Source organism: Pristiophorus japonicus, chromosome 21, assembly GCF_044704955.1.
Source record: "Pristiophorus japonicus isolate sPriJap1 chromosome 21, sPriJap1.hap1, whole genome shotgun sequence".
NCBI lineage: Eukaryota > Metazoa > Chordata > Chondrichthyes > Pristiophoridae > Pristiophorus > Pristiophorus japonicus.
The window spans coordinates 91,142,182-91,154,532 of record NC_091997.1 but is presented as its reverse complement, the minus strand read 5'-3'; the positions used below and the strand labels follow the sequence as shown (position 1 = coordinate 91,154,532).

The 12,351-nt window shown below is 49.0% G+C and overlaps 1 protein-coding gene across 7 annotated transcripts in view; it reads right to left on the bottom strand.

Moving 5' to 3' along the window:
- The window catches only part of LOC139234174 (talin-2), a 379,178-nt gene that overhangs the window by 21,572 nt on the left and 345,255 nt on the right, over positions 1-12,351 (bottom strand). For all 7 annotated transcript variants that reach the window (XM_070865210.1, XM_070865207.1, XM_070865213.1 and 4 more), the window contains one exon: positions 7,284-7,408. In XM_070865210.1, coding sequence (XP_070721311.1) covers positions 7,284-7,408 — 125 coding nt within the window. The remainder of the gene's footprint in view (positions 1-7,283; positions 7,409-12,351) is intronic.

The window sequence follows — 12,351 nt, the reverse complement described above, 5'->3', positions numbered from 1 at the left end:
TTTGTCCGAGTATCCCACACACGAGTCAGACACCAACTAACTTTATTTTTCTTCCGTTCAAGAATCAAGTCTGTTTTAATCCGACATGTCTCGCCTCCAATCGCATTTTGCCCGTGACTAACTTTAGTACCCCGGAGACAGGGCAGGACACTATAGCAATATGTTTGATATATAGTTGACTTTAGTAACAATCTAATATATCAAACATATCACACAGCACCTTGCAGGAAACATCCAGGTCTGATTCAGCTCCAAACAGACAATAGTCCTTGGTCAACCCACACCCCAACCACACCCCCCACAAACCAACCACCAACGCGACAGCCGAGATCGCTACGGCAACCGGTGACATGGACGGGTTGCCGGCCCTCCCGGATTGGCCGGGTGTCTACCGGAATCGACCATTGGAAGCAATCCAGGAGATTTTAAACAGGACATTTAAAAAAAATAAATTAATATAATGTATACACATAATTCATACAGAAGTATCCCAGCATGATAGCATGCACCCTAGTAACATGGACGGGCTGGAGATTGGTAATAAACTATGCAGAAGGTTTTTTTTTTGAATGGGTGGAGATTAGAGATAGTAAGGGGAAAAAGTCACTGGTGGGCGTAGTTTATAGGCCCCCAAGTAATAACTTCACGGTGGGGCGGGCAATAATCAAGGGAATAATGGAGGCATGTGAAAAAAGAACGGCAGTAATCATAGGGGATTTTAACCTACATATCGATTGGTCAAATCAAATCGCATGGGGTAGCCTTGAGGAGGAATTCATAGAATGCATACGGGATTGTTTCTTAGAACAGCATGTTACAGTTAGGGAGCAAGTTATCTTAGATCTGGTCCTGTGTAATGAGATAGGAATAGTAAAAGATCTCCTAGTAAAAGATCCTCTTGGAATGAGTGATCACAGTATGGTTGAATTTGTAATACAGATTGAGGGTGAGGAAGTAGTGTCTCAAACGAGCGTACTATGCTTAAACAAAGGGGACTACAGTGGGATGAGGGCAGAGTTGGCTAAAGTAGACTGGGAACACAGACTAAACGGTGGCACAATTGAGGAACAGTGGAGGACTTTTAAGGAGCTCTTTCATAGTGCTCAACAAAAATATATTCCAGTGAAAAAGAAGGGCGGCAAGAGAAGGGATAACCAGCCGTGGATAACCAAGGAAATAAAGGAGAGTATCAAAAACCAATGCGTATAAGGTGGCCAAGGTTAGTGGGAAACTAGAAGATTGGGAAAATTTTAAACGACAGCAAAGAATGACTAAGAAAGCAATAAAGAAAAGAAAGATAGATTACGAAAGTAAACTTGCGCAAAACATAAAAACAGATAGTAAAAGCTTTTACCGATATATAAAACGGAAAAGAGTGACTAAAGTAAATGTTGGTCCCTTAGAAGATGAGAAGGGGGATTTAATAATGGGAAATGTGGAAATGGCTGAGACCTTAAACAATTATTTTGTTTCAGTCTTCACAGTGGAAGACACAAAAACCATGCCAAAAATTGCTGGTCACGGGAATGTGGGAAGGGAGGACCTTGAGACAATCACTATCACTAGGGAGGTAGTGCTGGACAGGCTAATGGGACTCAAGGTAGACAAGTCCCCTGGTCCTGATGAAATGCATCCCAGGGTATTAAAGGAGATGGCAGAAGTTATAGCAGATGCATTCGTTATAATCTACCGAAATTCTCTGGACACTGGGGAGGTACCATTGGATTGGACAAGCAGACGCAACATGGATTCATGAAGGGGAAATCATGTTTAACTAATTTACTGGAATTCTTTGGAGATATAACGAGCAGGGTGGATAGAGGTGTACCGATGGGAATGTGGTGTATTTAGATTTCCAAAAGGCATTCGATAAGGTGCCACACAAAAGGTCACTGCAGAAGATAAAGGTACGCGGAGTCAGAGGAAATGTATTAGCATGGATAGAGAATTGGCTGGCTAACAGAAAGCAGAGAGTCGGGATAAATGGGTCCTTTTCAGGTTGGAAATCGGTGGTTAGTGGGGGCCACAGGGATCGGTGCTGGGACCACAACTGTTTACAATATACATAGATGACCTGGAAGAGGGGACAGAGTGTAGTGTAACAAAATTTGCAGATGGCACAAAGATTAGTGGGAAAGCGGGTTGTGTAGAGGACACAGAGAGGCTGCAAAGAGATTTAGATAGGTTAAGTGAATGGGCTAAGGTTTGGCAGATGGAATACAATGTCGGAAAATGTGAGGTCATCCACCTTGGAAAAAAAAAACAGTAAAAGGGAATATTATTTGAATGGGGAGAAATTACAACATGCTGCGGTGCAGAGGGACCTGGGGGTCCTTGTGCATGAATCCCAAAAAGTTAGTTTGCAGGTGCAGCAGGTAATCAGGAAGGCGAATGGAATGTTGGCCTTCATTGCGAGAGGGATGGAGTACAAAAGCAGGGTGGTCCTGCTGCAACTGTACAGGGTATTCGTGAGGCCGCACCTGGAGTACTGCGTGCAGTTTTGGTCACCTTACTTAAGGAAGGATATACTGGCTTTGGAGGGTACAGAGACGATTCACAAGGCTGATTCTGGAGATGAGGGGGTTACCTTATGATGATAGATTGAGTAGACTGGGTCTTTACTCGTTGGAGTTCAGAAGGATGAGGGGTGATCTTATAGAAACCTTAAAATAATGAAAGGGATAGACAAGATAGAGGTAGAGAGGTTGTTTCCACTGGTCGGGGAGACTAGAACTAGGGGGCACAACCTCAAAATACGGGGGAGCCAATTTAAAACCGAGTTGAGAAGGAATTTCTTCTCCCAGAGGGTTGTGAATCTGTGGAATTCTCTGCCCAAGGAAGCAGTTGAGGCTAGCTCATTGAATGTATTCAAATCACAGATAGATAGATTTTTAACCAATAAGGGAATTAAGGGTTACGGGGAGCGGGCGGGTAAGTGGAGCTGAGTCCACGGCCAAGTCAGCCATGATCTTGTTGAGTGGCGGAGCAGGCTCGAGGGGCTAGATGGCCTACTCCTGCTCCTAATTCTTCTGATCTTTATGTTCTTATGATTAACGCCTGTAATGTATACAGGTACATTAGTGCATAGAGGTACATCAGTGTATATAGGTGCATTAGTGTATATAGGTACATCAGTTATATAGGTACTTCTGTATATCGGTACATCAGTGTATATAGGTACATCAGTGTATATAGGTACATTTGTGTATATCGGTACACCAGTGCATATAGGTACATCAGTATATAGGAGTATCCGTAATAAAGTGGATGAATTAACTGTGCAAATAGATGTTAACAGATATGATGTGATTGGGATTACAGAGGCGTGGCTCCAGGATGATCAGGGCTGGGAACTCAACATCCAAGGTATTCAACAATCAGGAAGGGTAGAATAAAAGGAAAAGGAGGTGGGGTAGCATTGCTGGTTAAAGAGGAGATTAATGCAATAGTTAGGAAGGACATTAGCTTGGATGATGTGGAATCTATATGGGTAGAGCTGCAGAACACCAAAGGGTTAATGGGAGTTGTGTATAGACCTCTAAACAGTAGTAGTGATGTTGGGGAGGGCATCAAACAGGAAATGAGGGGTGCATGGAATAAAGGTGCAGCAGTTATCATGGGTTACTTTAATATGCATATAGATTAGGCTAACCAAACTGGAAGCAATACGGTGGAGGAGGATTTCCTGGAGTGCATAAGAAATGGTTTTCTAGACCAATATGTCGAGGAACCCAACTAGGGGGGAGGCCATCTTAGACTGGGTGTTGTGTAATGAGAGAGGATTAATTAGTAATCTCGTTGTGCGAGGCCTTATGGGGAAGAGTAACCATAATATGGTGGAATTCTACATTAGGATGGAGAATGAAACAGTTAATTCAGAGACCATGGTCCAGAACTTAAAGAAGGGTAACTTTGAAGGTATGAGGCGTGAATTGGCTAGGATAGATTGGCGAATGATACTTAAGGGGTTGACAGTGGATGGGCAATGGCAGACATTTAGAGACCGCATGGATGAACTACAACAATTGTACATTCCTGTCTGGCGTAAAAAAGGGAAGGTGGCTCAACCGTGGCTATCAAGGGAAATCAGGGATAGTATTAAAGCCAAGGAAGTGGCATACAAATTGGCCAGAAATAGCAGCGAACCCGGGGACTGGGAGAAATTTAGAACTCAGCAGAGGAGGACAAAGGGTTTGATTAGGGCAGGGAAAATAGAGTACGAGAGGAAGTTTGCAGGGAACATTAAGACGGACTGCAAAAGTTTCTATAGATATGTAAAGAGAAAAAGGTTAGTAAAGACAAACGTAGGTCCCCTGCAGTCAGAATCAGGGGAAGTCATAACAGGGAACAAAGAAATGGCAGATCAATTGAACAAGTACTTTGGTTCGATATTCACTAAGGAGGACACAAACAACCTTCCGGATATAAAAGGGGTCAGAGGGTTTAGTAAGAAGGAGGAACTGAGGGAAATCCTTATTAGTCGGGAAATTGTGTTGGGGAAATTGATGGGATTGAAGGCCGATAAATCCCCAGGGCCTGATGGACTGCATCCCAGAGTACTTAAGGAGGTGGCCTTGGAAATAGTGAATGCATTGACAGTCATTTTCCAACATTCCATAGACTCTGGATCAGTTCCTATCGAGTGGAGGGTAGCCAATGGAACCCCACTTTTTAAAAAAGGAGGGAGAGAGATAACAGGGAATTATAGACCGGTCAGGCTGACATCGGTAGTTGGTAAAATGATGGAATCAATTATTAAGGATGTCATAGCAGCGCATTTGGAAAGAGGTGACATGATAGGTCCAAGTCAGCATGGATTTGTGAAAGGGAAATCATGCTTGACAAATCTTCTGGAATTTTTTGAGGATGTTTCCAGTAGAGTGGACAAGGGAGAACCAGTTGAAGTGGTGTATTTGGACTTTCAGAAGGCTTTCAACAAGATCCCACACAAGAGATTAATGTGCAAAGTTAAAGCACATGGGATTGGGGGTAGTGTGCTGACGTGGATTGAGAACTGGTTGGCAGACAGGAAGCAAAGAGTAGGAGTAAATGGGTACTTTTCAGAATGGTAGGCAGTGACTAGTGGGGTACCGCAAGGCTCTGTGCTGGGGCCCCAGCTGTTTACATTGTACATTAATGATTTAGATAAGGGGATTAAATGTAGTATCTCCAGATTTGCGGATGACACTAAGTTGGGTGGCAATGTGAGCTGCGAGGAGGATGCTATGAGGCTGCAGAGTGACTTGGATAGATTAGGGCAAATGCATGGCAGATGAATTATAATGGATAAATGTGAGGTTATCCACTTTGGTGGTAAAAACAGAGAGACAGACTATTACCTGAATGGTGACAGATTAGGAAAAGGGGAGGTGCAATGAGACCTGGGTGTCATGGTACATCAGTCATTGAAGGTTGGCATGTAGGTACAGCAGGCGGTTAAGAAAGCAAATGGCATGTTGGCCTTCATAGCGAGGGGATTTGAGTACAGGGGCAGGGAGGTGTTGCTACAGTTGTACAGGGCCTTGGTGAGGCCACACCTGGAGTATTGTGTACAGTTTTGGTCTCCTAACTTGAGGAAGGACATTCTTGCTATTGAGGGAGTGCTGCGAAGGTTCACCAGACTGATTCCCGGGATGGCGGGACTGACATATCAAGAAAGACTGGATCAACTGGGCTTGTATTCACTGGAGTTCAGAAGAATGAGAGGGGATCTCATAGAAATGTTTAAAATTCTGACGGGTTTAGACAGGTTAGATGCAGGAAGAATGTTCCCAATGTTGGGGAAGTCCAGAACCAGGGGTCACAGTCTAAGGATAAGGGGTAAGCCATTTAGGACCGAGATGAGGAGAAAATTCTTCACCCAGAGAGTGGTGAACCTGTGGAATTCTCTACCACAGAAAGATGTTGAGGCCAATTCACTAAATATATTCAAAAAGGAGTTAGATGTAGTCCTTACTACTAGGGGGATCAAGGGGTATGGAAAGAAAGCAGGAATGGGGTACTGAAGTTGCATGTTCAGCCATGAACTCATTGAATGGCGGTGCAGGCTAGAAGGGCCGAATGGCCTACTCCTGCACCTATTTTCTATGTTTCTATGAGTGTATATGGGTACATTAGTATATATGGGTACTTCTGTATATAGGTACATCAGTGTATATAGGTACATTGGGTACATTAGTGTATATGGGTACATTAGTGTATATCGATACTTCTGTATATAGGTATAAAGAAGTGAATCTGTTTTCCTCGCTCTTGTTTTTCCTCTCTTATTGTCGATTCTATTCAGCCTATTTGGGAGGCCTTATATTTCTAGTCCTACGTTTATTTGGTGGGCCCGAGGCTGCAGCCCACTCCGCCCCGCGGATAATCCGCCCCTCATAGATTATTATATATTGATATATATATATGTATAAAAATCAATGACACCCCTTACACACAATAAATTGATGGGCTGACATTGTGACCGGGTTGAAGAGTATAATTATTGACGTTAGGCTTGGGAAAAATCTCCCGGAATAGCTGCAGTCAGACTTGGCAACCCTAACGGCGCGGGCGGGCTGCGGATTGGTGATAAACCATGCAGGCTGTGCGCCGAGTCAACGGGTCAACTTCGATCACAGGGCGTGGCGGGGAGTGCGCCCAGCACCGAGGGGGGGAGAGAGAGGGGGAGGGAGTGCGCCCAGCACCGAGGGGGGGGGGGAGAGAGGGGGCGGGAGTGCGCCCAGCACCGAGGGGGGGGAGAGAGGGGGAGGGAGTGCGCCCAGCACCGAGGGGGGGGGGGGGGAGAGAGGGGGAGGGAGTGCGCCCAGCACCGAGAGGGGGGGGGGGGAGAGAGAGGGGGAGGGAGTGCGCCCAGCACCGAGGGGGGGGGGGGAGAGAGGGGGAGGGAGTGCGCCCAGCACCGAGGGGGGGGAAGAGAGGGGGAGGGAGTGCGCCCAGCACCGAGGGGGGCGGGGAGAGAGGGGGAGGGAGTGCGCCCAGCACCGAGGGGGGGGGGGGGAGAGAGGGGGAGGGAGTGCGCCCAGCACCGAGGGGGGGGAGAGAGGGGGAGGGAGTGCGCCCAGCACCGAGGGGGGGGGGGGGAGAGAGGGGGAGGGAGTGCGCCCAGCACCGAGAGGGGGGGGGGGGGGAGAGAGGGGGAGGGAGTGCGCCCAGCACCGAGGGGGGGGAAGAGAGGGGGAGGGAGTGCGCCCAGCACCAGTGGGTGAGCGGCGGGGGGGGCGGGGATGGTGGAGGTGGGGGAATGGGGGAATTGCGCGAAGGGCCCGCACTCGGTCACTCACCCTGGGCTTGGCCCGCGGTTTCAGCTGCTCCAGTTTCTTGGCGGCGGCCTCGATGGACGCTGCGGCTCCCAGTAGCTCCGCCTCCGCGATGACAGTGGGGTCTTCGGGGTCCACCCACTCCGTGCCTGCGGGAGGCAAAACAGCCCCTGAAATCTCCCGGCCTGCACCTGCTAGCTCGATAACTAAACCCCGTCGGGAGTGGGCGGGGGAGGGATACGGCAGTGTCTGAGGGACAGACAGTCTAACTTCACTCGGCGGCATGTCTGACAGCAGGTTGGGGAATTATTCACGACTGAGCTGCACAATCGCCACATACTGAGTGGACAACTGAACTAAAAACATTCTGTGAAATAGGATTGTGGGCCCTGAGATACAAGAATTCGGAGCAGGAGTATCACGGCTGATCTTCGAGCTCAACTCCACTTTCCCGTCCGATCTCCATATCCCTCGATTCCCCGAGACTCCAAACATCCATCTATCTCGGCCGTGAATATATTCAGATTCTGAGCCTCCACTGCCCTCTGGGGCAGAGAATTCCAAAGATTCACCACCCTCTGAGTGAAGAAATTCCTTCTCATCTCAGTCCCAAATGGCCGAGCCCTTATCCTGAGACTGTGACCCCCTCAGACTTTATGGAGGCACAAGGGGAGAAATCGGGAACATTTGGGCCTGCTGTTATCGACCCCGGGAGGGGAGGGGACAAACGGTTTTGTGACCGTGCTCAGCGCTAACGCCTCCCGGCAAATTGGGCGGGGGTTTAGCGCCGACGCTATTGGTGCTGCGTCACGATCAACCGTGCCCGGAGATCGTGATGTCATTGCCGTGCGCGCCGCCCCCTTGGCGCCCCCTGAAGGTGCGGTGGGTGATGGCAGTGACCGAGTCAGGGGGCTGCGCACCGGGCCGGAGTTAAAGGGGAGGTGGCCGGCTGCTGGAAAAAACCCTCCCGTTTCGCTTCCCGCTGCGCTCTGCCCAAGTTATCGCGTGCCCCCCCCCCCCACCCCCGGTGGTCCCCAGGGAGGGGGGAGTTCCGAATCTGCACAGTATGTAGCTCAGGCCCTTCCCTTTAACTCAGGGGCGGGACCCAACGTCCAGGCTGCGGGTTCGTTGGATTTTCTACGCCCGATATTGACAGATGTGCGGCCGGTCGGGTATGAAGTGATAGGGAACAAAGTTAGATATACGGCATTGAGCTACAAACCAGCCAGGATCTAACTGAATGACAGAACAGACCCGATGGGCTGAATGGCCTCCTCCTGCTCCTGAACTCATTAACGGCCAAATCGCTAAAAAGAGACCAGCTTTGCTTCCCAATCTGCGTTTGGTGATGTCAGCTGCGGGTGTTGTGGGGGGGCTGAGGGGAGGGTCCGTATCCCGAGGGTAGGGAGAGAACACAAACACAGTGGGGGCCACTGCTCTAGACCACTGCTGAAGCCCCCTGGCCGGAATCTGAACGTGTAAGGCCATCAGGGCAGGGCTCGCCTGTCCATCCCCCTCTCCTAGCGACAAAATGGCCAATGCTAGTATAATGGGAGGGTGCCTGCGCAACGGTGCTGCCTACTGCAGGCGAATAGCTAGGAAGGTCAAGTGGCAAAACGAGCAGAAATCGGGGCTTTATGGGCAACATGGCACAGGATTGAATGTCTTTAAGTTAAAAACAAAGCTCTTTGTGCTATAATGCGTTTTATATCGCTGCATATTTGCATCGATTGCCTCTTTTCCAATGCAGTGTCCCCTCCCCTGCTATTGCGTTACACGGTGTCGTTTTAACGTGAGACGCTGAACCCGACCACGAGCGACTGAGAAATCTCTAGTCTTTTTTAAAAATAAAACCAAGGTTTCTCTATAAAATCGCTTGCTCAGGCTTTAATACCCCCACGACACGGAGTTTCAGCAAGTCTGAGGTGGCATATTTTGTTACTTTGAGCAGGTCGTAGAGCACAGTGCAGCAGGTGACGGAGAGCGACTCCAAACTAACTCCAGGCTGACTGGAACAGGAAAAGTTAGGCCCAAAGCCTGCAATTGATTGCAGTCTTGCTTTCCTTGCGTGTGGCAGGATTCTACACACTGAAATGGATCAAAACTACACACCAGTGCAATGGAGGCAGCCACAACAAAATTATTCCGTGATAGCCTGCTGTAGGGACAGGAACGTGTGACTGCCGCCTCTCCGGTAACAGCGAAAAGGCCTTTTCCAGCGTGAAATCGTCTCGTGGGATGCTGTGCAATGGGGAGCTTCTCATAGCCAGAGGGCAGCGTCATTGAAACACGAATGTGAAAAGGCGGATCCGGCATCAGGCAGTGCCAGTGTCTGCTTCAGCAATCCCAATCTCTCGCCTCTGGGTCAGAAGGTCGTGGGTTCAAGTCCCACTCCAGAGACTTGAGCACAAAAATCTAGGCTGAGTGAGTGCTGCACTGTCAGTGGGGCAGTGCTGAGAGAGTGCCGCACTGTCGGAGGGGCAGTGCTGAGAGAGTGCCGCACTGTCGGAGGGGCAGTGCTGAGAGAGTGCCGCACTGTCAGAGGGGCAGTGCTGAGGGAGTGCTGCACTGTCGGAGGGGCAGTGCTGAGAGAGTGCTGCACTTTCGGAGGGGCAGTGCTGAGAGAGTGCCGCACTGTCGGAGGGGCAGTGCTGAGGGAGTGCTGTACTGTCGGAGGTGTCGTCTTTCGGATGAGACGTTAAACCGAGGCCCCTTCTGCTCTCTCAGTTGGATGTAAAAGATCCCAAGGTACTATTTTGAAGAGGAGTAGGGGAGTTTCCCTTAATCAACATCACCAAAAACAAATTATCTGGTCATTATCACATTGCTGTTTGTGGGAGCTTGCTGTGCGCAAATTGGCTGCTGCATCTCCAACATTACAACACTGACTACACTCCAAAAGTACTTGATTGGCTGTAAAGCGCTTTGGGACATTGAGAAGGAAGCACTAGATTAAGGCTGGATCTCGCCACTCCTGATCATACATCACAAACCCCAGTTGGGGCAGACAGCAATGCTGAAGCAATGTTCCGTGGGCCCTGTGCAGAAACAGAGTTAGGCCAAGGGCATGTGCCTGGAAAAGCCCCTCTGTGCAGCACGGCCGAAGGCTGCTGCTCTCCGCAAGTGACGGAAACGGTCCCCAGTTTGCACAGACGGCTAAGCGGAGACGAAAGATCTCGGTACGAGAAGGTCTGACCGCGGGAGACACGATGGACATCTCGTGGCTTCTGGGACATTGCAGCTGCTGGACTCTGTCCTCGGTGTTTGCCTCGTAGATTCCTCAAATGTAATGAGGTCGCCCTCGCCATACATCAGAGGGGCTGTCAATTACCACGGGGCCGGTGGGAGGGGGAGGGGGCAGGGATGAAGGTCCCAGCAGCAGTCAGCGGAGTTCCCCAAGGCTGCATTAACCCCCCACTCACCGCCGTTTCGGCTTATACATCGAAGAAACCAATGTCCCAATGAAACAGAGAACAAGCACTGCAGATGCTGAGAACACTTGGTCGGTGAGAAAGCAGGAAGGGGGTACTGAAGTTGCATGTTCAGCCATGAACTCATTGAATGGGGGTGCAGGCTAGAAGGGCCGAATGGCTTACTCCTGCACCTATTTTCTATGTTTCTATGTTTCTATGAGTGATGACCCTGAATATCGCCCCTAGAACATTAACCTCGACTGCCCTCTCCACAGGCACTGCCTGACCCACTCAGGGTCTTCAGCAGCTTCTGTTTTTTGTCACAAATCTGTTTCAAAACGGATGGGGAAATAGACAAAGGATTTGGGGGATAAATTCAAAGAACGTAGCAAGCCATAATCAAAGAAAGTCTTGCAGTGTTGATTGAAAGTATAAAATGACACCGGGATAGAGAGATAACACGAAGGGGGAAAAACTGAGGCAAATGGATTTCAATGTAGGCAAGTGTGAGGTCATCCACTTTGGACCTAAAAAGAAGAGAACAGGGCACTTTCTAAATGGTCATAATCATCATAGGATCATAGGCAGTCCCTCGGAATCATGGAAGACTTGCTTCCACTCTAAAACTGAGTTCTCATGTGACTGAACAGTCCAATACAGGAATTACAGTCTCTGTCACAGGTGGGACAGACAGTGGTTGAGGTGAATGGTGAACAGCTAAAAACAGCGGCGGTCCAAAGAGACTTGGGGGGGTCCAGGTAGATGGATCACTGAAATGTCATGGACAGGTACAGAAAATAATCAAAAAGCCGAACAGAATGCTGGCCTGTTCCAGAGGAGCAGAATACAAGGGGGTAGAAGTTATGCTGCAGCTGTACAAACCCTGGTTAGACCACACCTGGAGCACTGTGAGCAGTTCTGGCCCCACACCTTAGGGAGGGTATACTGGTCTTGGAGGGAGTGCAGCGTAGGTTTACCAGAATGTTACCCGGATCCAAGGGTTAAGTTACGGGGAGAGATTACACAAACTAGGGTTGTACTCCCTGGAATTTCGAAGGTTAAGGGGCGCTTTGATTGTAGTTTTCAAGGTATTAAGGGGAACAGAGGGTAGATAGAGAGAAACTATTTCTGCTGGTTGGGGATTTAAGTTATCCTCGACTCCAAGGGATTGCCTCAGAAGAGAAGAACGTCGGGGATTCCAGGAGTGAAGTTAGGGAACGCGTCTACACACACAGAGGGTGGGGGACGTCTGGAACTCTCTTCCACAACCGGCAACTGATGCTCGATCAATTGGTATTTTTAAATCTGAGACTGATTGCCTTTTGTTAACCAAAAGGTATTAAGGGCCAAATGCGGGTAAATGGAGTTAGTTAGGTCACAGATCAGCCATGATCTCACTGAATGGCTGAATGGCCTCCTCCTATTCCTATTTATAGAGCGGCTCTCATGACCTCAGGATGTCCCAAAGTGCTCCACGGCCAATGAAGAACATGTGCCGTGTGGTCCCTGTTGGAATGCAGGAAACGGGCCAGTCAATTAATGTACAGCAAGCTCCCAAAAACACCAATGAGATAAATGACCAGATAAAATAATTTAGGGACAAATATTGGCTAGGACACCGGGGAAAACTCCCCTGCTCTTCTTCAAAATAGTGCCATGGGATCATTTACATCCACCTG